This window comes from Lacerta agilis, chromosome 2 (genome assembly GCF_009819535.1).
Source record: "Lacerta agilis isolate rLacAgi1 chromosome 2, rLacAgi1.pri, whole genome shotgun sequence".
NCBI lineage: Eukaryota > Metazoa > Chordata > Lepidosauria > Squamata > Lacertidae > Lacerta > Lacerta agilis.
The window spans coordinates 79,642,415-79,669,527 of record NC_046313.1 but is presented as its reverse complement, the minus strand read 5'-3'; the positions used below and the strand labels follow the sequence as shown (position 1 = coordinate 79,669,527).

At 40.8% G+C, this 27,113-nt stretch overlaps 1 protein-coding gene across 1 annotated transcript in view; it reads left to right on the top strand.

The window, feature by feature from the left end:
• The first annotated feature begins 1,169 nt into the window (after positions 1 to 1,169).
• DNAH12 (dynein axonemal heavy chain 12) overlaps positions 1,170 to 27,113 on the top strand; it is a 98,003-nt gene continuing 72,059 nt past the window's right edge. The window contains exons 1-21 of the mRNA XM_033140968.1: positions 1,170 to 1,324; positions 3,089 to 3,179; positions 5,535 to 5,561; positions 5,962 to 6,151; positions 10,152 to 10,227; positions 10,560 to 10,718; positions 11,568 to 11,763; positions 12,766 to 12,954; positions 14,682 to 14,838; positions 14,936 to 15,027; positions 16,884 to 17,062; positions 19,192 to 19,327; positions 20,310 to 20,435; positions 20,671 to 20,805; positions 22,005 to 22,198; positions 22,500 to 22,743; positions 23,331 to 23,516; positions 24,071 to 24,271; positions 25,103 to 25,297; positions 26,303 to 26,424; positions 26,545 to 26,827. Coding sequence (XP_032996859.1) covers positions 1,275 to 1,324; positions 3,089 to 3,179; positions 5,535 to 5,561; positions 5,962 to 6,151; positions 10,152 to 10,227; positions 10,560 to 10,718; positions 11,568 to 11,763; positions 12,766 to 12,954; positions 14,682 to 14,838; positions 14,936 to 15,027; positions 16,884 to 17,062; positions 19,192 to 19,327; positions 20,310 to 20,435; positions 20,671 to 20,805; positions 22,005 to 22,198; positions 22,500 to 22,743; positions 23,331 to 23,516; positions 24,071 to 24,271; positions 25,103 to 25,297; positions 26,303 to 26,424; positions 26,545 to 26,827 — 3,228 coding nt within the window. The 5' untranslated portion in view covers positions 1,170 to 1,274. The remainder of the gene's footprint in view (positions 1,325 to 3,088; positions 3,180 to 5,534; positions 5,562 to 5,961; positions 6,152 to 10,151; positions 10,228 to 10,559; positions 10,719 to 11,567; positions 11,764 to 12,765; positions 12,955 to 14,681; positions 14,839 to 14,935; positions 15,028 to 16,883; positions 17,063 to 19,191; positions 19,328 to 20,309; positions 20,436 to 20,670; positions 20,806 to 22,004; positions 22,199 to 22,499; positions 22,744 to 23,330; positions 23,517 to 24,070; positions 24,272 to 25,102; positions 25,298 to 26,302; positions 26,425 to 26,544; positions 26,828 to 27,113) is intronic.

The following is a 27,113-nucleotide window of genomic DNA, read 5'->3' as shown; positions in this document are numbered from 1 at the left end:
GACCTGGACGTTTGCAACAACAACTGCCTGGTTGCAAATATCCCCTTCTTAGGAAAAGTGGTCAAGTGGTGTAGCTGGGGGGGCAGGGGGTGGAGGGCACTGGGCCCCACACCATGGGGGGCAGCACTTACTGCATGGCCTGCAGCGCACCCGAGCCACACAACTCTCCTGGGAGTGACGTGGTGGCTTGGGCGCTTATAGGTTCTGCTCTGCTCAAAAAGGTAGTGTGGGGCTTGCGTTTGCCTGCCGCCTCCCCCTCAGCCACTCTATAGCTGAGGGGGAGGGGGAGGACAGACTCCTTGGGCTCTGCATAGCACATCCAGTACCGGCTTGCCCCACCCCATGGGCGGCTTGCCCCACCCCATGGGCGGCTTGCCCCACCCCAGGGCACAGGACTTGTGCACCACCCCGGGCACTCGAGTGTCTAGCTACGCCGCTGTCTCCAGGTACTCCAGGAAAGAGTTTATGTAGCTCAATTCCATTCTGGGTTCAGGCCTGGTTTGGGAGAAGAATCAGCCTTAGTTGCTCTGATGGATTATCTTTTTTGGGAAAGAGTCAGGAAGAGAGTGTTCCTGTTGGTTCCCCTCAATCTCTCAGCTGTTTTTGATACCATCAGCCATGGTATCTGTGAGCAGGGAGCTGTGACACAAGAGTGCTGTACTCTACTACAGGGTCACAAACACAAAGTGACATTAGGTGATACCTGCTTGACCCCTTAGGGTCTTTTGGGCTGTGGAGTACCATGGGGTTTTATTTTGTCTCCAATGCTCTTTAACACTTCTATGAAGCCATTGGGAGCGGTCATTAGAGATCTCCGAGATGTCATCAGTATGTTGATGATACTCAGCCCTGTATCTCTGTACCCATTGAATCAGATAAGTCTATGCAGCTGTTGGACCAATGCTTGGATGTGGAGCGGATGCTGGATAAATAAAAATGGAATCCAGAAAAGAGAGGGTCCCGTGGGTAGGTAGTTCCAGGGTAGTTCCAGTTGGGGATGTTGGCAGTTCTAGATACTGTTGCATTCCAGAGGTGCAGAGGAACAGGTACATAAACTGTAGGTGCTCTTAGAGCCATCATCATCATTGGAGGCTCAAATGCAAGTGCAGTTTAATCATATGAACATTATTTCCTTGTTATTTTAGATGTCAGCTCCAGGAAAATCTTCACGGTCCCCTGACGATGATGACGATGATGATGCATGGAATGTTCACCTGCCACCTATAGCTTTGCCCTCCACATCCCAGGGTTTGACAGAAAAACAAAAAAAACTAATGCGATACCGAAGAGTCAAGGAACAGCAGAAGATGCTTAATCAGATCATGTAATATTCCTGTCTCTTTTTCTTATGCATTATATGTGGTGTTGTCAGTCTAAGACATAAGCAGGGCCATACTGAGTATCCCCATACTCACACCTCCTGTGATGAGCAGTCCCTCCCCCAGCATCAGATTATACAGTGTGAGCATCTGCAGAGAGATGGCCTTAGCTTATAGTGTTGTAAGTGTGAAGGCCCCTTTCATGCAAAAGTTTGTGCTGTATACCTGGGCACTGAGGGGAGGAGTTACTCAGTGCAGGGGTTGCTACGGCCTGTTCCCTTCTTGTGTGTTGGTTTTTACCCATGGGTATAGTACCTGAACGACCCAGGTGGCGCTGTGGGTTAAACCACAGAGTCTAGGGCTTGCTGATCAGAAGGTCGGAGGCTCGAATCCCTGCCACGGGGTGAGCTCCCGTTGCTCGGTCCCAGCTCCTGTCCACCTAGCAGTTCGAAAGCACGTCAAAGTGCAAGTAGATAAATAGGGACCGCTCCAGCAGGAAGGTAAACGCCGTTTCCATGTGCTGTTCTGGTTCGCCAGAAGCGGCTTTGTCATGCTGGCCACATGACCCGGAAGCTGTCTGCAGACAAACACCGGCTCCCTCAGCCTATAGAGCGAGATGAGCGCCACAACCCCAGAGTCGGACACGACTGGACCTGATGGTCAAGGGGTCCCCTTACCTTTACCTATAGTACCTGAACAGAGCTATTATGAAAGGACAACAGTTCACACATCACTCACTGGTAAGTTGCAAGTTCTATGTGATGTTCTGAGGACAGCTCCCATCCATGTCTTGAACTTCTCTGTTGCCAGGAGATTGCTAACATTTCAGCCGGCCACTAGTGTTGTGCTTCTAACTGCTGCTAGCTATGCAGACATTGGCAGTTGAAAATGTGTATATCCACATTGTGAAAAACACAAAAAATACACAACACAAAAATACATAATACAGTATACTAACAGTACCCCCTCTCCCATTTTAAAAGGCCATAGCTTCTTTAATTAGCCACAGCCCACTGCAGAAATAATAGGTTATATCTTTTTAAAATAACATTAATAATAATAATATAGTAATAGAGCTGTTAAAAGTAGTCACCTACTACACTATGGGACACAAGATTTAGCCAATCAGCATCATGTAAATTCAGATTCTACTCCAGGAAAGAAAGATTTTCCTGGTCCTGGGGAAGATGGATACATGTGTGTTACAAGTCCAGTGAGTATACTTCTGTAGCAGGCTCACTACCAAAAGTATCTGAAGAAGTGTACATGCACACGAAAGCTCATACCAAGAACAAACTTAGTTGATCTCTCAGGTGCTACTGGAAGGAATTTTTTATTTTATTTTGTTTTACCAAAATTATGTACATCAATACACATACATTTTGTTAGTCAAATGTATGTTTCAGACATTTCAATTTAGGGTAATAAACAGACACCAGAGGTACACCAGGGAATTTAGAATACTGGGCTATTGCCTTCTGTTGCCTGACTGTTGTATAAATCATTAACTTTATTGGATTAGGATCTTTCCTGAAAGTAAGTTCTACAAAGATACACTGAGAAAATATGGACAACATAATGAATTACTATCTAACCTTGCCCACCTTTACATAATTTAGTTTGATTATTGCTGAGTGCTATATGCTGAGGGAATAATTGTGGAAGGGAACAGAGAAAAGACTAAGGGACCATTTCTTTTGCTGTATCTTGTATTTCTGTTCCAAATCATTGTTTACAGTTTTCAGATTTAACTGAAATTTTTACTTCAGAGTTAAAGAGGCCAAAAGAGAGTATGAAGACGCCACAGATGAATTTGTTAGAAGAGAACCCCAGCCTCCTATTCCACAATTGCCTTTAACTGTATGTTTCTCATTTATTGAATAATTTTTTGGGGTTCTGTTGTTGTTAGATTATAGCAACACAATATGTGTGGTGGGCAGGCACAGTGCATGAATGACTTATTGCCCTCTTGAACATAACCCCGCCTCGCACCTTCCTTTGTCTTGGAAAATCCCTATTGCAGGCCTGCATTAAGAACCTTGCCAAGGAGTTGGTTCTAAGAGCTGTTTTCCCACATAATAACCAGCCAGATTTTCTGGTTTATCATGATTTACTGTGAGTTAGCAGCATGCTAATGCATGTTACCTGGTTGCTCCCATTTTGCTTACCCCCACAGCACAAGCAGGATAATGAAAACTAGGGAGCCTTGCTTCTCATTACTGCCACACAAAGGATCATGGTTTATTTTGCCCTAAGCAGATATGATTATCAACTAGCTTGAAGCCATGGTTGTTAGTGGGCACATTCCCTAGCTCAGATTCAGCAGAAAACAATGGCTATCTAGCTTGTTTATCCTGCTTGATCCGAACAAAATGGGAATCTTTGGGCATCATGCTGCGGCATGCTTATTCTTCATAATAAAGCATGATAAGGTAGAAAGTCTGGTTTATCACTATGTATGAATATGGATAATACTGTTAATAAACCACCTAAGTTACCAGCACCTGCATGGAACCTGAATTCTGTAGTAAAGTGTCATCAAACACATAATCCACAGAGTTTTGGTATATCTAAGACCTACGCTCATGTTGCATCTTCGGGAGAAGGACAGAGTTACATGCCTCAGCCACTGTTCAGAGTAATTAGATTATGTTCATGGGCATAGCTGGGGGGAAACGCCCACCCCCCTTAAATCAAGTAAATAAATAAAAATATTTAACTAAAAGTAGAAACTGTAGAAAGATTTTGACAGATTTTTCTGAGCACTTGCTGTCAGAAGGAAGTAATTTAAAACAACTGTTGTTGAGACATTTCATTCCGAATCTGCTAGACTGAGCCAGACAGAGGATGATGACAGGTGGGTGTCCTGCCCCCCCAACAAAAATCCTAGCTACGTCCATGGTTAAGTTCAAAATTCCTGTCACCTCCAGAAAATTGAGCAGAAGATTCTACTTAAGCCAAAGAGGGATCTAGAGACTCAAGCAAAAATATAATGGATTCATATTTGCAAAAACAGTGCCATTTGCTAATACCCTCACTGCTAATGCTGTGTTTTGATAAAAAGATTGTGCATCCATACTCAGTACTAGTTGTCTCTGTGTGCTTTTTGGTAGGTATTCCTGGCCTCTGAGTATTGTGTTTGTGTCCGTTGTGCAAGTGGACTAGTGTCCAGTTTATGGAATTGCATTTGATTAATAGAGATGGTTTTGATCCTAAATGCTTCCCTTCACTTTCTCATAATAACGTGTAACAAAGTTAGATTTGTAGTAATTTCAGGACCCTAACTGGCCCCCTCTTTTAGGATAGATCTCTGCAAATCTGCCTCCCTTGCTCTTTCCATTTTTCTCACCCTAGTAAATTTATTTGGATCCCTGGGTACGATTCAGTTAAGTTGTGTTCATGGAATGAGGTCCACTCACACAACAGGGCTCCCCCACCCTCTGCTCCCTATATGCCCTCTGCATCCCCTAAATCAGCTTTGGACGCTTTGGGCAGCCCACCAAACAGGTTTCAAGGGAGGCATGGGGAGAAAAAGGGGCGAAGTCTCGTTGCATGATCAGACCTCATTTCATGCATGCATGTTGAATCCTGACCCATCTCTTTGCAGAACTGTACTAGATGATGAGCTACACTATTGCAAAGTTAAGATACAGTGTGAAACAGGGAGCTTAGAGGCAAGGAAGTGTTTAATATGAAAGTGGTTGGCTCATTTTCCTGCCTTGAGTGAGAGGTCAGCGTTCTTTATTGCTTCTTGTCTTAGTAGGAAGTTGTGCCTTGAATGGTACAAAAGTTTATATAAAGCAAAATCCTAGAAAACCCCATGCATATACTTTGGTCATTATGAATATTTTAATTATCAAAAGTGTTCATGGGCATATGTGTTTCAAGAATAACATTTATCTTTTAAAAACTCGTGCATAGCCATCAATAGATTGTATTGAAGGCAAATGGTGTTTCAGTCAGCACCAGAGAAGCTTGCAGTTGCTGATGATTCTCAGCCCCTATTGACATCAGCAGCCCTTACATGTGTTGCATCTACCAACCAGTCAAGAAGTGCTCAGTAGCATGGTGCTGAATGAAATTACCTCCCCCAGCAGTTATCAGTAAAAACATGCCTACCCTCACTGAGTGCCACTGCAAACAAATGATTTCTTGTTCTATTTTGTTATTCTTTCTTAATTTATATAACATATTTTTGTTGCATTTGCCCCACAGATGAACAGTGAGCAGAAACAAATAAGAGTAAGTGTTGTTTTTTTAAACTTTCTAAAGAGTGTGTACATAATGAATTAGAAATTATGTAAATATGTCAAATATCTATTTGCTGATCTCTATATGGAGAAGTAACATAGGCCTGGTTTGCAGGTCACAGTAAGCCAAACTGTGGTTTACTGGGACCATGTGAACAAGTGAGCTGCTTTTTCCCTCCCTGGTATTCTTTACTCATGCACTGTGTGCTGAGCTAAACCAATAGAATCTATGCTGTTTTGTATTCTAGGTGTTAGATTATATAGTCCAGCAACGTTTACTTTTTTGCTAATACATTTTTTGCATTTAAATGAAAGGAAGTTGCCTAATTTTCTTTAATAACTGGTCTGGGCGTGTCAACCACATTGTGTTAATGATCATGGTGTCATTTCAGAACAACTATCTCTTTTTGAAGAAGTGTGTTGAAAGTAATCCAGTGGTACCTATTCAGCAAGAGTGGTTAGCGTCCATGCTCACTTTGGTACCTGGTAATCTAATGGAAGGCAAGGGCAGAATGAAATTGGTGGAAGAGCTCTTAGCTGAGATAACAAATGATTATGAAATGAGCATGAAGAGATACATGGGTGAGTTCCACTAGCAATATTGTCTCATGTCTATACAAGTTATATTCCACCTTATATTTATGTTGATACTGCAAAACATCCCTTAGCAAGTTATTTTCCCTATATATACCTACAAATGCTTTTGTAGAACATAAAGCATATTTTATAGCTGGTATTTTATTTTAGAGGAACAGTAATGTAAAACGTGGGTTTGCTGATCAGAAGGTCGGCGGTTCGAATCCCCGCGACAGGGTGAGCTCCTGTTGCTCGGTCCCAGCTCCTGCCCACCTAGCAGTTCGAAAGCACGTCAAAATGCAAGTAGATAAATAGGTACCGCTCCAGCGGGAAGGTAAACAGCGTTTCCGTGCACTGCTCTGGTTCGCCAGAAGTGGCTTAGTCATGCTGGCCACATGACCCGGAAACTGTACGCCGGCTCCCTCGGCCAGTAACGTGAGATGAGCGCCGCAACCCCAGAGTCAGACACGACTGAACCTAATGGTTAGAGGTCCCTTTACCTTTACATTTAATGTAAATCAAACAATAATAGTTTTCAGCTACATAAAATCTTGACAAAAGAGGTACTAAAAACTACATTGATTTTTGTCTTTATCATGTTTTCTGCATTCTAATTTTCTTCAAAGCATGCTTTTATTTTTGTTCTTCATATTTGTTGGTATTTGCATAGCACATCACATAATCACCTCAGTACAGTAGCACCTCGGCTTACGTTACCGTCGGGTAACGTAAACTTCGGGTTGCGAAAGTGGCAAACCCGGAAGTGTTTTGCTGCGTGCACATGCGCAGAAGTGCTCTACCACACTGCGCACATGCACAGAAGCTGTCTGCCGCTGCACATGCATGCGCAGAAGCGTTTCCTCTTGTTGAAGAAACCTCGGGATCCAACCAGAGCTCTGGAACGGATCCCGTCCACAACTGGAGGTAACACTGTAGTGCTGTCAACAACTCTAGTCATTTATTTATTTTTTTACATTTGTATCCTGCCTTTCCTTCAATGACCCCAAGGCAGTGCAAATAGTTCTCATTCCCATTTTATAATGATCCTGAGAAGTATTTTACACTGAGAGATAATGAGTCCATGGCCACCCAGGGAAGTTCATAGACCAGCATTCTGAATGCAGGTAACTTGCATCTTAAACAAGTGTTTGGTTCTGGGGATCCACATGTAAACGCAAAAATGTGTAAAGTCAGGAAGCACCCCCCAGGCTGCTTACCTGGCTTTGGGAAGGAGGTATGAGGGCTCTGGCAGTGTTCTAGAGCCCTCTCCCCACTCAATTCACCAACCCTGGTAAGCAGGGTGCCTGGCTTTGGGGAGAAGACATGAGAACTCTAGGACACTGCCAGAGCCCTCTCACTTCCTTCCCAGAGCCCGGTGCCTGGCTTACCCAGCTTTGGCAAGGAAGAAGTAGGGCTCTGGCAGCATCCCACAGCACTCACACCTCTTCCCAAAGCCGGGTAAGCCTGTGATCGCAGCTGTGCATGGGTGGGTGTGGGAATGAATACATGGAGAGTGGGTTTCGTCCACTCTCCATTTATTTATTTATTTATTTATTTCCCACCCCCTCCTACCTGCGCAAAGCTGCGCTAATCATATAAGTACAATTAACATAGCTCTGTTGGTAGAGCATGAGACTCTTTATCTCTTTTTTTTAATAAGAATTTATTGATTTTTTACAACAAACAAATAAGACACCAACATTAACCCAACACCTAACTGAAAATAGACCAATACATATACACCAATAATTCTTCTTCTTATACCATAAAAAAAAAAATCTTGGTCGAATCTTGGCACAGACTTCCCCTGCCTTTTCACCTTCGGTTCTAATATCAAATGTTACTTTAATAACATCATATACTAAAAAGAAAAAAAGAAAATCCAATTCCTTTTAAAGAATTAACATCTAAACATTCTTCTTAGCAAATCTTGTTTTATAATATGCAATAGTTCCCCATTCTTAGCTTAACAAAGATTTAATCATATTATAACTTCATATTAGTTCCACACAAAATTCAAATTCTTAACACATTGTTCTCAATATAGATCATAACAAATATCCTCTTTCTCTATAACTGCTGTTAATAACAAAAATGTAAATATCTCTTTTCTTAATCAAAAGCTTAAAGTCTTGACACACCGGTTTCAGGTTACCATAGTATATCATTTTTTCCTTTTTACCCTTAATACAGTTCACCCTATCCCCCTTCTGTCCATTTTCTTTAGTCGTCTTACTCCAGAGCCGCTCCTCAAAGTGTCTTTTTTCCTTACAAGTCCACAGATCCAGACAAAATCCAAAACAGTCCTTGCATAGAGCATCAGGGTACGCGTATCCTCTTCTTCCAGCTTCTCTGGTTCACCATACCATTCCTCTTTTATTTGTAGACATAATACTTTTTTCACCGACACTCCCGAGCTTTCACCTCGAGAGTTAGATATAACAATTCTCCCCGTCCTGGGTCTGCCACCCCCAAAGGACGTTTCATTTTTCCAGAGTCGCCAGACCATTCCACCCTGTTCTTCAATCATCCCCTTCAGTTCCATGCCAAGGCTCTCTTCCAGTGCAGCCATTTCCTGTAAAGTCTCCTCTGTGGGATATATCTTTTCTGACATGTCCCGGTTCAATATCTCCAATTTTCGGTTGAGCAGTTCCAGTCTCAATATAGTGATCCTTTGTTCATCACTCATCTCACAGTTCATAACCAAATCGAAAACAAACCCCAGCATGGCAGAAGCGGGCATAGGTGTCAAATTACAGTTTCGATTTTCCAACTTCTCCATCTTAATGCCAGTAACTTTCCACTCAATCACAATCTTTCGCAGCCATTTTCCCTGTATCCAGGGTGCAAGAACCACAGATTTTAAAAAGAGATATTTTCCACAAACTTATTCCCCGAAGGGAAATCAAAGAAGTCTCACTTGTCAAAATTCCAGTACTTTGTAACCATCACTGTAACAGCAGTCTCTTAAGCAGGTTATTTTCTATCCCCCGAAGGGAGGGAGGCAGGCTTCCTTTCCAAATATCACCCGGGTCGTTAGAAAAGTACAAAAACAAGTCCAATCGAATACTCACGGCCACCGGGTTTTTTTTTTGTTCCAAACTTGACAGGTAGAACATTGACGCTCGTCGCGGGGGCTGCCGCCGCTCCACGTCCCGGTTGGGGCATATTCCCTATAGCCCGGCTCCGTTGTCCCTTCACCCCCACTCCCCCTTTACAGGGGGAGCGAGGGAAGGGTTCAGAGCCATAGTGGGCACCGCCGGGGAGCCCGGGGTGCGGGACGCTCTTCCCGCACCCCACCGGAGCCCCGCTTTGCGGTAGCGGGGCTCCAACCCCCGAGACGGACTGGGTCGCCTCGCAGCCGAGGCAACCCACGACCTCTCCGCGATGGCGTCGCCGCCGGAAGCCAGAGACTCTTTATCTCAAGATCATGGGTTCAAGCCCCACATTGGGCAAAAGATTCCTGTATTGGAGGGGGTTGGACTAGATAACCCTCGTGGTCCCTTCCAACTACGATTCTATGATTCAGTGACTCTAAGGTGTGAGTTACCTGTACTACACCACTGCCATTATTATCGTCCCTATATTTTAGGTGGGGACTGAGGCTAAGAGATGGTGGTTTACCTGCTTGTGGGTTTTCCAGTGGTATTTGGATAACCCTTGTTGGGAACAGGATACAAGTGAGTTCATAGTCAAGGCAAGACTTGAACTTGGGATTTCATAGTCTCCACACTGCACCCATACTTGACACATTTCAATATACTGTATTTTTTTTTATAAAAAAAACCAAATCTCTGTTTACTTAACAAATGTGCTAATATAAAATGTATAAGCTGTTTCCCCGTAGTACCTGAGAAAACACTTTAAAAAATGTAACAGCCTGTTGATTTGGTTAGTAGGAAATAAAAAAAAATGAGGTAGCATTCTTTAAAGCAATGTTTCCTAATTTATAATATTGTTACTCCCTTCACTTGTATAAACGTTACAATTTATACATATGTTACAGTGCGAAGTGTTCTTGTCAAACCAAGTGTAAAATTGCTTGAATATGAGAAGGAGGAACCTTTGCCGGTTGAACCTGTGTGAGTAAATTAAATTAATGAATGCTTTAGGATCTAATCAACCCACCATTTGAATGTATACCCAGTACAAGGCACCCTAATCACATCTGTAGTTTGCTGGTGGCTAATATTGAGATGGTAATTCACTATGAGCTGGTTTAGACATAATACTAAGTCATAGTTTTGTGTTAGAGACATGGGCCTACTCTTGCTTCCCTTGCTTTAGTGCAAATACCTGTATAAGGAAGAGATTGGAAGCATATTTTTTCTGTTTTATGCTTAATTTATGATTAAGCTTTGTTGCATGGGCTTCTGTTTAATATATTAATTTTATTCCTTTCCTCCTCTCTCAGAGGATTAGACTTTTCCAGACCCTGGCATAAAAGCTTTCTACAAGCAAGAAAACAGATATTTGCAAATCTACATATTCTGCACCCAACTCTAAGAATTTTACTGGATATTGGTTATAAAACCTTTTCAAAGTTACTTGTAGTAGATGTGTCAAATTTCAGGTAAAATTCATGTTGTTGCATTAATATTCTAAATATGGTGTGTATGTGCAATTCTAATTAGGTTCACATAAAATTAAACCAGTTTATTTTATGTAAAAATTATATTTAATGTGTCATACTAAGACCACAATTCCTATTGAATTTCATTAGATTTACTCCCTTGTAAGTGAGTTTAAGGTTATAGCGAAATATGTTTACATGCTAGTCATGTAAGGCAGCCAGAATGAATTGTTGCTGCACTTATGATATCCTATAACTATTATTTTGCTATATATTAATGGCAAACTCATTCTCTCTCTGAATCCTTATATAGTCAGAGGCACCCCTCATGCAAAAGAGTGAGGTATTGGCAGTCTTGGGGAAAACTCCAAGGTTTTCAGAAGTACAAAAATATTTAGGGGGAAAAACCTAAGTGGGAGGGAAACAAAAAACAGCCCTATGAGTTCTGACCACGCTCAGCAGGCACAAATGCTGTTGAGAGACTGACAGAAAACTGAAAGGAAATGGGGAATGGAATGGAGTGTCCTGGAAGTGGGTATCACCGGCTGACTGGAACCCTGAATAGGAGCATGTCATACTGCAATGTTTTTTGAAGGTCCTATTTGTGTGTCTTTGGTTTGGGGGCTTGTTTTTGTTTTTGTTGTTGTTGTTGTTGTTGTTGTTGTTGTTGTTTTACAACCGATGTGTTTAAGAGGCTTGATATATAAGATATGGGCTCAGTCTTTAATTCTTTAACATGACATTTTCATTGTGTATACTGATCGTATTTTTTTTCTGCTAAGCAACATAATTGGCTATGTTTCAATGCAGCTTCCCTTTCCAGACCAGTCTTCTCTTCTTAATATATAGGTCGAGGGGCCCAACTGAGTATGAATCTCTTCAGAATGATGTGTCTATAAACTGCTTAAAAACTGAAGAAAAGTTACTAAACACATGGTACCCAAGGGTTATCAATCTCTTCACTAGAAAAGAAGCACTGGAGGGTATAAAGCCCGACAAAATTGATAGTTTCTATAATTGTGTGTCTACACTTATGTCTAATCAGGTAAAGCTAATTTTTCATGTAGTAACAAATGTGTGTCCTATCCAGAGCCTCTGTTTTCCCACTGTGCCTCTTCAGAACTCCTGAGCTTCCCAGATAATTTTAACAGACAAAGAACCCTCTGCCTTTGCTAAAGTACATACAAACCGTCTTGTGGAGGAAGTAGAGCTTTGTGTATGAATCAGAAATTCTGTACCTGCTTTACTCTATATAGTATGTACTACTATTGCAGCAAGAAGGTGGGAGAAGGGAACAGTAGGGTTGCTATATTTGAAGAACTAAAAGTCCAGACACAAAAGTTGTTGAGTGTCTTTGGGGGAAGTCAACATTGAATTTGTATTGGATGTAAATTAGTGAAAACTTTTGAAAACTAAGAAAAATTAATTGGCAGAAAAGAAAAAAAGAAATTCTGTACCTGCAAGAGTTCAGTGCATCAGGCTGTGTGTGTGTATAATAACATTTATTGTCCCCCAGCAGCTGGATATTAATGTTATTTTTTAAAAGTAGGAGAAAATAATATTTAACCATACAATGTAAGGTGTTGTTCTGAATATTCTGCATGAAACAAATTAGCATTTTAGTTAATTTGAGCTCTGAGTGTTTCAGCAGATTGGCAGGTTATAAATGGTTTAAATTAATAAATGCATTTCTCTACCAGTAAGGGCCCCAAAGCAGACATAATATTTAGGTTGCACACCTGCCAGAGGAGTGGCAGCAGAGAATCCCCTCCTGTTAGCACCCACAGGGGTGGTACAGATGGTTCCTGTGGTTTGTTGCTCTAAATTTTCATGCTTTACTTGAAATGTCAGAATTTGCATTTTCATATAATTTGGAATTCTTAATGCTGAACTAGATTTTAGGCCTGGTGTAATAGAATAATTATTTAGATGTCTCTAAAATACTTGTTTGCATGAACTTGCTATGATTGGGAGTGGAGGTTAGGTTTATGTGGTTGTTTATTGGCCTCGTGCAATGAAATCTACCTGTGATTTATGTATTTTTAAGATAAAGGAATTATTGAAAAGAACGGTTGAGGCGTATGTGGAACTATTTGATCTTGAAGACCAAAGACGTCTGCCTTTGTTTAAGATGGAGCTAACTTTTGATGATGAGAAAATGGACTTCTATCCATCCTTTCAAGATCTGGAAGATGCCATTTTGTTTATAGTTCTTTTGATTTCACAGACTCTGCAGGTTGTTTAATCTGTTGTTACTTTATCTCATCAATTCTTTAAGAATTTAAATAACTTACACCTCAGGCCTCATATTCTTTATATTTCAGTTGAACACAGGTAATCATAAATGTTACATGCCAGCTCCACTGTTGAATGTATTCATTAGTCATCTGTAGCAAAGAGCAAGGGTTTTCCCAGAAGGGAGTTTGTTGTGAAATCCCTGCTGCTCATGCTTGGACATTTTGTTTTTGTTTTTGTTTTTTTGTTTTTTGCATTGTCCTCACAACATCATTGTCATCAAATGCCAGCCCGTACTTTATATTCATTGTAGCAGATGGAGTTTTTCTGCAAAAAAATCAAATTAATAAAAATTATTATACAGTGGTACCTCGGTTTTCTAACGTAATGTGTTCTGGAAGACTGTTTGAGTTCTGAAATGTTCGAAAACCGAAGCGCAGACAGCCACAAAAACAAATTGGTTGCAAGAGAGCTCCTGAGATTAGCAGAAGCCACATGGCATGTTTGACTTCTGAGCCATGTTCAAAAACTGGAGCATTTCTGGGTTTACGGTGTTCGAAAACTGATATGTTCGTCGACAGAGGCATTCAAAAACCGAGGTACCACTGTACATCCACAGGCACTGTGGGGTGTGGAGCCTCATTAACACATTTTTGGGGTTGGTGACATTCTGATGGGTGTCCTGTGTCAGCACTCCCAACTTCTGTTTGCTGCTTATCTCAGCCTGGCCAAGACATTTTGTTTCTGGCAGACCACATGGGCTGAGAGCACATCCACATTTCAGCAACCTGATTTGAAGAAACTATTCTCTCTGGAGAAAACTGTAAACACATTGTGCTTTAAAAAATGGAGGTCATATACATGACCTCATTATTAGTATTTCATTATGGCTGTGGTTTATTGGGGGTGTGTGAGAATGTGTGATTGTGCTGGTAGTGGTAAGGGCTATTCCTATGGGCTATTCCTAATTCTTTGGGGCATTGTCTTCTATCTCACTCCAAACTACAGACTGATATACCTATCACTCTGGTTCAAGACCTCCATATTAATTTTTTAAAAAACAAACAAATAGAAATTGATATTCTCCCATTCTCCCAGAATACAGCCTTCCATTTTGCCTAACGAGAGATATCTATTCTTGTGCTGTTGTGCATTTCCAATGATTTTTTTAAAGGGGAAAATGTGCCTATACACAGATGCAGAAATACCTACACAAGTAGAGGGTGCAGGAGGAGCAATTGAGGGTACGGACAAAATAACAGAGCCCAGACACATTCTGTGAAGCTGCACCCATTGGGCACGAAATGTCTGATTAGCAGCAAATATCCAAACGGAAAGTGTGGAATGTATCATGTTAATCAAACACACATAACAGAATCTGAACAGCCCATTTGTACTATAAAGCTTCCATTTGAAAGTACCCAAAGTGTGATGGCGGAATCTGTAGATGAAGCAAAATAGCTGAACAGTCAGATCTGAAACAAATTGCAAAGAGGCTTAGAGAACAATTTCATTTAAAAAAGCAATGTGCAGCATGTTTACTCACAAGTAATTCTAAGTGCATATTAAGTTAATGTTGATCACTTTATGGTGATATAAAACTTTTCTAAAAGTTAGTTATTCTTTTGGATATGTTTTAAGGAATCATTGACAAGTTTATTTCTTATTGCCTGTCATCATGAAATCGTAATTTAAAGGCCATAAAGAACTCTTGCGTGTTTTGAACAGAATGTCCAGGCAGTACATTCCTGGCTAGCTGGTGGGACCACAGTTGCAACTATTGACACAGAACTTCCTGAGCATGTTATAGCATGGGCAAACTCTATACTGAGGGAAGCAGTTAATGAAAACTTGAAAGGACCAAAAGCACACTTGGATTATTATTGTAAGTAATTTTAAGTGGAGCTTTGCAATATAGTGGTCTCAAAATAACCTAGCAAAATAATAGCTAACAAACTTTTATTGTGATTGTTGCTTTGCAGTAGAAAAGTATGGCTGGCTAGTAGATGGTACTGCAGATGATCGAATAAGAGAATTTGTAACTGACGAGCATAGTTTTGATGACTATACAGAGGTAATTTTCCTATATAATTACAGGTAAATCCAGCTTGCAAAGCTGTAGTTAAGTATGTTTTCTTTCTGGATTTAGTAGTCTTATACCCACTTCACCCTCTTTTAGACAGCCATGTGTGTGTGACTTCAGTTATGAAGCACATAAGTAACATTTCTCTTCTCCCCCGCACTTTCCCCCCATGCTTTACAACTGTTTATATATTCTGATATGTTAGAGCAACCCCCCCCAATGTTTTCCAGCCCTGATTTTTTTTAAAAAAACCTATTCTTTTTATTTGTCATTTAAATAATGACATCATCATGTCTGTAGGAATAAAATGGTGTTTGTTTCTGCTCCCCCAGGGCTGAACACATTTACATAGGAAGAAGTATAATTTTGCTGCAACACTGATATTTTTTTAAGGAAAAATAATTAAATTAACACCCATAATCATGAACATGTCTGCCCACTGCTTCCTGCCTGTAGTTTTAAAAGAGAAGAAAGAAGGCTGAGGTGACCAGCACCAACCCCGCTTCCATGAACTCTGACATAATCATGCTGGCCCAGGTGCTGATGCCAGGCCTGTTTGTTGATGCCTCCCATAGTCTGACCCCCTCTTGGTGGTTATTGAGGAGCAGGCTGGACTTTAGCCCCAAGCTCCCAGCAGCATAACTGGCAGCTTGTGTTCTGCAAGAATAGATAAAATGTATTTGCTGCCATTGGAACACCCCTCATCTCCTGCTCTCCAAGTCTAATTCAGTTGTACTGTATTAAAAGGCAGCAAAGTTCTGAAGCTCCACATTCTGTCCTATGTGTAGCAAGAGAGATGAGACATTTTTCAGCAGAGCACTGTGTGTATGTGAGTGGACAAAGGGGAGACAACAGGAGGCCAGTAAGAAGACTTCAGCTCGTGGGGATGATTAGGGAGGCAAGAGAGGATGCATTATTTAATGATATCCTTCCTAACTTGCCCTAGCAAGTTCCATATCCTAGCAGAGTTCCAAACATCCCCCTTTTTAAATTACACAGCGGTTAGCTTGTTGCTGGCTCATCTGAGCCTCACTACTGAAGATTCCTGGTAAAATCTCTTCTAATCCCTCTTAAAAAGAATAGTTTACTCACAGATTCATTCAGGTTCACAGATAGATCCCTGAAGGCAGGCTTAGGTTACATAACTATATATCTACATGAACTATCCCATAAGGAAATTAGTCCCAAGTGACTGCAACTGAGCAGTCACTTCTCCTTAACACACAGAAACACAAAATGGAGAAGAAAAAGAACAGAACAACATGGAGGAACGTCTGCTCCTCGGTCCAGAAGAAGCCACACCCTCTTTGAGACACATGCAGTGGAAGTCTATTCCAGCTCAGGGGGAAACAGGAAGTTTTCTCCTGAGTGGTACAAAATATCCCCTAATATGTCCACTGTAGGAATGTTGTACTTGACTGCTATAAGTTTCACATCCCACACAGCAATCCTTACAACCACATCATTTTATTGAGGGCAATCCTCCATGGATTGCTTGGTTGGAAAGAGCAACAGATGTGACTCTTACTTTTGTATGGTGCACTGCATTTCAGTCATAGAGAAGCCTACACACACAAATCCCTCCATCCAGGCAAGCATGAGTCATTATCACAATTCAAGGATGGATGCCAGCCAGGCAAATTACTAAAGGAGGGTGTGGAGTAGGGCCTGTAAGAAATGTTGCCTTGGCAGAGTCCTGAGAGCTGGATAGAGAGGTCTCGAGGGTCACATTTGGCCTCCATTCCTAAGGTTCCCCACTCTTGGTATATAAGATTGTGGTCCTATTCAAGAACGTACATGTTTTAAAGACTGCAGTTTAAATTAACAAATGTGATGTTCTTTTGAAGTTTATAGATGACTTTTTCAGTCTTGCAAAGGAAATAATGAGCTTGCCAATGATTGCTCATTTCCCTATGGTGCGATTAGACTGTGAAGATTTGAAGCAAGGTTTGAGTGACAAGGCAAAGAGCTTTGCAAATAAATTATTGTACATAATAGCAGAAAATCACAAAACGGAAAATAAAATGTAAGTAAATCTTGCTATTAATAATCTTTCACTTAAAATATTTTTTGCCATATGCATAACATGGTTAATTCCACCCCACCCCGCTTTGTGTATTATTCTCTAGAATAACCCTTGTAATTCACTATTGCTGCACACTGCGGTCCTGGCCTTAAGCTCTGCTGTATAATGTCTGCATAGTACAGTGGTGACTGTTGCCCGTGGGTCAGAAGGCAGGTTGGTCAACAGTAGTTGGAGCCAGAACCAATGACAGGCCGAACCAATGAGTTCTGCCAGAAGTGAGCCCGCAGTAAATCACACGGAGTAGGTTCAGTTAATTCTTGATTAGAAAAGCACTCTGTACAGGAATGCTAGGCCTAATGAGCACAGCAGCTCTCTTTAGTAGGTCTTGCAGAGACTAAAGGTCCCTGCCTTCCTACAGCTGCCCAGGTCTCCTCCTCTCCAGGGTTTTCCCCAAGCAATCTAAGACTATACCAATGTGCCTGCCTTTGGTCCCCCTGCTTCATGCCTCTCCAGGCTCTGGGAGTCCAGAGGGGAGGAGGAACTTGTCACAACAGGAGGGAGAGATCCCCGCGATTCTTCACCAGCCTAACTCATCTCGGCCTCTTAGTCTCCCTCCTCTCTTGCTTCCCCTTCCCCTTCGGCTTCTGGACTTCTTCCTGCCACAGACCCTCCTCACTAAACCCTGTTACCTCTTCAGCTTCTGACACATCCTCCCAATCTTCTTTCTCTTCTGCCTTTGGCTACTTATCATTGTCCCACCACCAATCCTGGGGCTCCAAGCCTTCTTGGGGGTTCCCAATTCTAGTTTTGCCTTCATTCATCTTGCTGAGTTCTGCAGTTATAGCACTGAGACAAAGGAGCAGAACTGGTCTATATGTAAGTAAGAAGGCAGATTTGGGGTGGGGCGGGGGGTCAGGAGGCTGAAGGAAGGAAGACTGAAATTGCTGGATGGGGCAATGCCCCTTCTGTTCTAGGAGACCAGCCTCCGCTGGTGCAGCATAGAATTGGATGCTGGACTCTGCTCATATCGTTTTTCCAGCATGAATAACTACCCTTGCTGCTGCAGTGAAGTGTTAGCAGCTGCTAGAACTACAGTGCCAGTTCTCAGTTAAACTACTGATTCTGCTTTTAATTTATATCTTAGTGTTTCTTATTTAACTGTGGCTCTTTTTACTTTCACATTACTAGCATTCTTGGTTTTGTATTTAGCATATGTTTAACTGTCTTATGTCATATTAAATGCTGCTGATTATAATACTGCTAAGCATTTAGACTGTAATTTTACAAATAGTAATTTGTGCTTTTGTATATTGTGAGCCACCTTGGAAGGCTTATTCCTAGAAGATGGCATTGCAAGTGCTGAAAATAAGTAAATAAATAAAATTCTATCAGCAAAACAGCAACAACTAAGTTTTAAACAGTGCAAAAGACTATGCAAATAGCTGGGGAAAGTTTGTGAAGGGAGGCAGGTCTACTTGAACTAACGCAGGTAGCCCTGTGCCTTGGAAGATGGTGGAGAAATGTGCAAGCAAATGTGTCAGTGGGATTGACTATTGAAGGCCATTGAAATGCAGGTTGGGACTGAGATGAATAGTTCTGCTAAAGCTGCCTTCCATAGTGGTAGGTGGATGAACTGCTTTGAATGGTGATAAAAAGGTAACGGTAAAGGGACCCCTAACTGTTAGGTCCAGTCGCGGACGACTCTGGGGTTGCGGCGCTCATCTTGCTTTACTGGCCAAGGGAGCCGGCGTACAGCTTCTGGGTCATGTGGCCAGCATGACTAAGCCGCTTCTGGCGAACCAGAGCAGCACATGGAAACGCCGTTTACCTTCCTACCAGTATTTATCTACTAAATGAGTTATTTTCACAGCTTATGGATTCTGTATTCTGTGTTGAAGCTTGAGCACTAGGTGGCAGTCATAGTCATGTGTGTTTCCCCCCATCTTCAAAGCTGCATTTCCAGATACGCTTACCTGGGAGTAAGCTCTGTTGAATTCAGTAGAGCTTCCTTAAATCCAATTAAACCCTCCCCCATTAGATAAGTTAAATAATAATGTTTATGGTTCAATGAAAAAACAAATTAGGTCTCTTAAACTTTGGCATATATCAAAATAATATTTTTTTTTTAGGATATGCAAGGAATTTGAGACCATCAAAGAACGTGCATTAAAACCTCCCGAGACAACAGAAGAAATGATGGAAAGCATATTATATATAGACAAGGCTAAAACCGTAGGAATCCAAAGTTTATATGAAAGGATCAAGGTAAGGTATCATATACTTTTAGGGTTGGTTTTTTTTTTTTTTTTTTTTGAAACTAAATGCACAATGATAGGTGGGATGTTGATTTAAAGCCATTTAACTTCAACTGGCTTTTCATTCTGTGCTGTTCCTTCTGCCTTTTGTCACTATGCGTATGGTAAGCACCAGCATAGTAGAACCCAAGAAGCTTTACTCACCAAGTAAACCTGCTCAGGCTGTACAACTGTAGAAACAGAAACCCTATCTAACCTGAGGGTGGGGTACATATAATCCTTAAGGAAATTGTTAAACCATTTTGGTTTGGCGTCTTTCCCCTATCTGGCCACAACTCCTAGTGACTTTGGATGGCTGGGCAAAGGAAAAACAAATCTTCTGGACTTAACATTAGGGACACACACACACACAATTATGGGATAAGAGAGAAGGGAAAACAAGGGGTGGGGCTCTTTCCTTAAGACATATTGGGGTAGGGAGATAGAAGTATGTACAGGAATCCCAACTATGCTGGGTTCTTGGGAAGGAAGGGAGAAAAGGAAGATCCCACCAGTCTTTCTCAACTGAACTCTGAAGCATCCCTTTCATTGTTTCAGTAAAGAGAGAACAACCCCCACCCACCCACCTACCCACACAACCATCCTGGAGCAGGGTAAAGATTGCATTGCCTCACTGCATCCAGTTAGGAAGCTGCTTTATCCCACTGGTTTCAGCTTGCCTTTTGAATCTCTCCCCTTTGAATATGTGGGCTCTTCTGGGGTGGCAGCAGCACCTGTTTGCCAACCTAATGTACTTAGTTGCTGTTCTGGAAGGGAAGGTGGGCAGTGGGTCCAAGAGCAACTCAGACTGTCTGGTGGGCTATAAGCTACTTGGGGGCCTCCTAGCATGAGGCCTGCTTGGAGGAAAGATAACTGCCAGACAGGCTGCAAGAAATGGTGGCTCCTGTTAATTTAAAAATAGATATAAACTATTTGACTATTTACTTTTCTAGGAAAGTCAACGGCGAATGAACTACCTCCTAGATGTTTTTAACTTTGACCCAGAAGGCTTGTCACTGAATGCCACTGTCCTACTATGGCCTCAGAATATTAATCCCGTCTTTGATGAAAATGATGAAGTAAATATATGCATTTTATATCAGATACTACACTACGTGAAAAATGAATGCTTAGACTGCAGGGTTGGAAATACTGGTACTCTTGAGAGCTGATATTGAAGCCTTCTGTGAGTCATGTCTAACATTAGAGGACAACTGAAGTTGGTCTGATATCGTGTAGTGTAGTGACTCTAGATAATGTCATAAATTTTGATCCTCATAGATGCCTGCCGCTAACTACTTCTCTGTCTTATAGCTTATTGAAAGGTCTAAACGTAAAGGTGAAAGTGACTTATTGGCCAAACGTGAGAAACTGATACTGGAAATAGATAGGCAAACTCGTCGTATGCATGAGTTTACAGAATACCAGGATTTGGATCGCATGCAACAGGTCTGTGGCACATGGTGTAAAGGGGATTTTTTTTACTTTGCATAAGGAATACACATACTTTGTGTGTAACAATGAAGCTTTATCAATGTGCTATAGTGCTAATTAAATTTTGCACTTTGCTGTTGAACATCATAATGGAATTTCATTGCTTGGATCAGGGGTCACCAAGCTTTTTAGGCCCAAACCAGGAAAACTATTGCACATACACCCTGCAACCATGCACACATGACAACTGCATAAACAACATTAATCATAACCACACACTCACACTTTCCCCAACAGCAATTAGTCGGGGGGGGGGGGTGTTATTGGCTTTTTTCAAGCCTAATGTGTGGGGAGTGATCTTCCTAGAGAGTGCATCTATGGAGGTAAGAATCAGCCTCCCCTACCCTGAACTGCCATCTCCATGAAGATCACTCTTCTGATATAAGCCAATATAAGGCTTTATCAAGCCTATTTGCAGCAGGGAAGGGGTGAGTTCTTGAACTTTACCTGGCAAAAAATCCAACAAAATCCATCCATAAGAATCCAACAGCAGCTCATACAGTGGTTCACTACTAGTACACTTCCAAATTCCACATTGGAGCTCCGTTGAATTTGACTATGGGATGCAGCACTCATCTCCGCTTTCAGGATAAGGGACTCAACGTCTTTACCAAAGAATGTTAACTGGCATGGGTGGAGGCATGAGGGCTAATATATTTTCTCCTTGCAGGCACACTCACTAGTCATCTTCATATATGATATAAGCAGCAGTTACCTTTCCTCTACTTGCATATTGCACCTTATAGAAAGGGCATTTGGTCCCATTCTACTATTCCATGGTGCTCAGCAGCAGAAGCTGGTAGTCCACCATCAAACCACTCCTCTCACAAGCCACGGCTGTCAGTCTCTCAAAACCTCTTGAAAAGATTACAGTATTGCATTAAACTAGGGGAATTCACTATTCACATTTATTTAGAAGTAAGTGCTACTGAGTTCATTGGGGCTTACTCCCAAGTACATGTCTAACTGAAGGCTAGTGCAGTTGGATTTGTCTGTTGCACAGCATTAAAACACTCCCATCTGCTAGCACAAGAGATTTGCACTCACAGGTGAGAAGACTGTGGATACAGCCCATTGTCTTGTAATGTTATGAACTAAATACATTATTAACTGAATTGCTCAGTATTTCTCAAGAGAAATAAATCTGTTTCCAGTATGTGACTGACATGAGAACAATGCAGAAACGCATTCAAGATGCTGAAGAAACAGTTGCCTTCATTAACAAGGAAGAAAAGCTTTTTAATTGGGAGCAGACTGAATACCCAGATTTGGAGACCTTAAAAGTTAACACTGAGCCCTACCAAAAACTTTTTGCTTTCATATTGAAATGGCAGCGGACTGAAAAAAGGTAATTATATATACAGAAAGTGACTGAAATGTCAAGGGTGCTTTTATTTGTCATAGAAAAATGTGTGACCAAGTTTCTTTTTTAAAATTAAATTCTTCTTAGTATTAAGTAATTCTGTTTGTCCAGAAGTATGCATTCCTGGCTGTAATTCTTGGTGTCATATGGTTTATATTTTACTTCATCATGTTATGTGATGGGTTTCTTTTTATGACCCATGATGCATTAAAAATGTTTTGATGCTTATGTTAAATTTGCAATTTCTATTCCAATGTAGGATTCATTTTAGTTTTTCTTTTGCTAGATGGATGGATGGTGCTTTTTTAGATCTCAATGGTGAAAGTATGGAAACGGAGGTAGATGAGTTTTTTCGAGAAATTTATAAGACAGTAAGGTTCTTTCAACAAAAGCTAAAGAAAGCTGAACTAGAGAGAAAAAAGTCACTGCAGCGCAGAGCAGTGGTAGAAGAGAGGGTGGAAGAAGAAAAGAAGGACAGCCCAACTATTTCAATGTGTAATGCAGTAATGGAGCAAGTTAAAGATTTTAAGGTAACTGGAGATCTATAAAAATAAGATGGAAAATGTTTTAAGAGTCTGTTGTACAAATATTATTTGAGCACTTGAAAAAAATATGTACAAATATTATTTGAGCACTTGAAAAAAAACCAGAGCACGCCAGGCACGCCTATCCTTCACTGCCTCCCGCAGTTTGGCCAAACTCGAAGCTACTAACATGAGTTTGGCCAAACTGCGGGAGGCAGTGAAGGATAGGCGTGCCTGGCGTGCTCTGGTCCATGGGGTCACGAAGAGTCGGACACGACTGAACGACTGAACAACAACAACAATGTGGCCTCTTCATGAAAGCTCACAATCCCCCACATCCATAACATTGAATAATAAGATACATTAGAAGTTATTTGAAGATCTAAGCTACGTCCAAGGGATAGCTCTGTCAATAGAATATGAGATTCTTAATCTGAGGGTTGTGGGTTTGAGCTCCACATTGGGCAAAAGATTCCTGCATTGCATAGGGTTGGACTAGATGACCCTTGCAGCCTCTTCCAACTTTGCATAATTTCCAAGTGATTTTAGTTACAATGGTGACAGTTGTTTTGCCATATTTTTTTCTCATCCAGGAAAATATCCCTTTGGTGACTATCCTTTGTAACCCAGGCATAAGGGCTCGTCACTGGAAACAGATGTCAGAAATTGTTGGCTATGATTTAACTCCAGATTCTGGAACTACCCTAAGAAAGGTTTTAAAGCAGAACTTGACCCCTTTCCTAGAGAAATTTGAAACTATAAGTATGGGAGCGAGCAAGGTAAGAACAAGCATAAACGTTTCCGCCCCAGCACATATTACTTATTATTTATTTAAAAGACTTCTATTCTGCTTCTTAGGACAGTTGCTTCAGAAAGTGATGTGCAATCCATAAAGTTGTCAAAATTATTAATTTAACAATTGAGTTAATATAACTACCCAGCCTGGATAGCTTGGTTGGTTAGAGCATGGTGCTGATAATGCCAAGGTTGCATGTTCAATCCCCATAAGGGACAGCTGCATATTCCTGCATTGCAGAGGCTTGGACTAGAAGATACTCAGAGTCCCTTCCTACTCTACAATTCTATGATTCTAATATAAGAATTCATATAACTGTAAAAACGCATTGCATTTGAACAATAAAACTATTGGACAGTAGCTTCATTATCTGATATCCCATTTAGACACCAATTATAGGAAGACCATTTAATGTCCATTCTAAAAATATGTGTCTTCAAACAATATTTGAAGGAGATCAGAGATGATTACATTTCATACATAAGACTCTATCTGAAATGAATAATAATAATATCCATTATTTTTCCTATGATGTAGGAATTCTCATTAGAGAAAGCAATGCACACTATGATGGATACCTGGGATTCAATTTCCTTCCAAATAAGCTTATACCGTGAGACTGGTGTTAATATTCTGTGCGCAGTCGATGAAATTCAGACTATTCTGGATGACCAGATTATAAAAACCCAGACAATGAGGGGATCACCCTTCATAAAGCCTTTTGAAAAACAAATGAAGGTATTTGTAAACTTTTATTTATATAGCTTCCTTTTATCAACTTCCTTTGTAAAGTGTGTTTACATATACAGTACACTTTTGAGGCTCTTGAAGGAAGGTAACAATTACTCTTGAGATGTTTAAAAAACCTTAAATTCATAAATTTATTTTCAGATTTGTTTTTCATCTTATCAGATCCCAAGAAGCTTACAATTCAGTTATAAGAAACAAAACATTGTGGCATTCATGTGTTTAAATCACTGCACCTAGAATATAACCCTACATCTAAACTTGTTAGTTAGTTCAGATGAAACTGAAACTCTGGTAAGCATTAACCATGGTTCATGTCTGTCCTGATGTAAACATTGAGCATGATTAAAGTTGGCTGGTGAAGGTCTGGGGAAATTTTTTGTGCCAGCAGGAAGAGTGTGGCCTTTTTCTCAGCCATGGTTAAGAGGTCAGAAGTAGTAGCTCAGAAATGTCCCCAAAATTAAAGAATAAGGGACTTGTGAGTTGAATGTTTTGGCTCCCGAACACCGCAAACTTGGAAGTGAGTGTTCCGGTTTGCAAACGTAATCCGTTCTGGAAGACCGTTTGAGTTCCGAAATGTTCGAAAACTAAAAACTCAATATGGAAGTCGTTTGGCATGTTCAACTTCCGAGGTGCATTCGAAAACCGAAGCATTTACTTCCAGGTTTACGGCATTCGAAAACTGAAACAGTCAACAGAGACGTGCAAAAACCAAGGTACCACTGTATATATATGTTGTTTTTTCTCCATGCCTTTTGTTTTTGTCTTTTACTTTACATGCTATGGATGTCTTATGCAAATAACTATGCCATATTTTTAAAGGAATGGGAAGATCGCTTGATTAGGATTCAAGAGACTATTGATGAGTGGTTGAAAGTACAAGCTCAGTGGCTTTACTTAGAACCAATATTTTCTTCAGAGGACATAATGCAACAGATGCCAGAGGAGGGACGTCAGTTCCAGACGGTGGATAGATACTGGAAAGACATTATGAAATACTGTGCCAAAGACCCCAAGGTGAGGTAGTAATGATGAGCCTGTAGTTAGCAGGTGAAACGAACCACAAGTTCTTAAACTCTGCACAGGAACATTTCAGGTTCTTCTTCTTTCTTTTTGTAGCCATTGTGCCCACCACCAAGGTCGTATCTGCCAGAGAATACAAAATAGCAGTCAGAATTAAAATCAAGGCAGTCCTTGTTAGCACACAGAAGAACTTACACAAACCCTCAAACAGAACTTTTTTTCAGGGCAACTTGCTGGAACTCAGTTCCGGCACCTCAGGAGGGGGCCATTGGGAGGCATTCATGGTGAGTTCCTGCACCTCTTTTTCTAGAAAAATGGCACTGCCCTCAAGGTTTTCTGTATCCCAACTATATTTACGAATTTAAAGAAAATGTAGACTGTAACTAAAAACTTCAATATACAGTGATACCTCGGGTTACATATGCTTCAGGTTACATACGCTTCAGGTTACAGACTCCGCTAACCCAGAAATAACGCTTCAGGTTAAGAACTTTGCTTCAGGATAAGAACAGAAATTGTGCTCTGGTGGCGCAGCGGCAGCAGGAGGTCCCATTAGCTAAAGTGGTGCTTCAGGTTAAGAACAGTTTCAGGTTAAGAACGGACCTCTGGAACGAATTAAGTACTTAACCAGAGGTATCACTGTACTTGAGACTAAAAATTAGATTTTAAAAACTGACAAAAGTTGTGGATGAGAGTTAGTGGGTCCATCGACAAACGGGCAGAGATCAGGTGGGCAAATACAATCAGTACTCACTGTCTTCATTTCTCCACAATCTGCAATATGCTGGGGGTCTTCCCCACCCAGTTCACATTCCCCACCCAGTGAAATGAATGGTGTGGGCTGCAGCAAAAAGGAAACAGCACTGCAGGCAATGGATGCAGGGCGGAACAGAAAACAATGTCTTTTTATATGACCAATGGATTGATATTTTGTTTGTATTACAATTTTATTCTCCATTTTAGTTGGTGTGCTTATTAAATACCCTGGTTTTTTTTTAGGTTCTTGCTGCTACTTCATTGACAGGCTTATTGGAAAAGCTTCAGAATTGTAATGAACTTCTGGACAAAATAATGAGAGGACTGAATGCATATCTTGAGAAAAAGCGTCTCTTTTTCCCTCGGTATGCCGCGTGTTGATTGTCTTTAAGCTAGAATAAATATTTATTATTTTCAATTAGTATTTGATTCCTAACAAATACATGCAGGCATAGAAACTTAATGCATTTGTACTTTCTTTGCAGCTTTTTCTTCTTGTCTAATGATGAAATGTTGGAGATCCTGTCAGAGACTAAAGACCCTCTCAGAGTCCAGCCTCACTTGAAAAAGTGTTTTGAGGGCATTGCTAAACTGGAATTTCTTTACAACCTGGACATTAAGTCAATGTTCAGCACTGAAGGTGAACGGGTGGAGTTTATTTCAACAATCTCAACTTCTGAAGCTCGAGGTGCTGTGGAGAAGTGGCTAATACAAGTGGAAGATATTATGCTGAGAAGTATACATGATGTCATTACAAGATCAAGACTGGTATGTTTTCCGTTAAATATATAGAATCTGTTCTTGCTGAACATGCATGTATTTTGTTTATTTGATTTCAGGCTAGTTCTGTTCAGTTTTTAGAATCCTATTCTTTTTTCTTATTCTTCTTGCCATTTAAGCAAGTAAAAACTGAAGTTACTAGAGGCAGAATTACACACAAAAAATCATAATGCAACAATGAAGTCAATGAGAATTTTGTATCTGTGAGGACTTAGCTCTGTATTGTTCCACTTACTGTCATCCAGCATATAAAACTGGATTGTTATAGCAACTA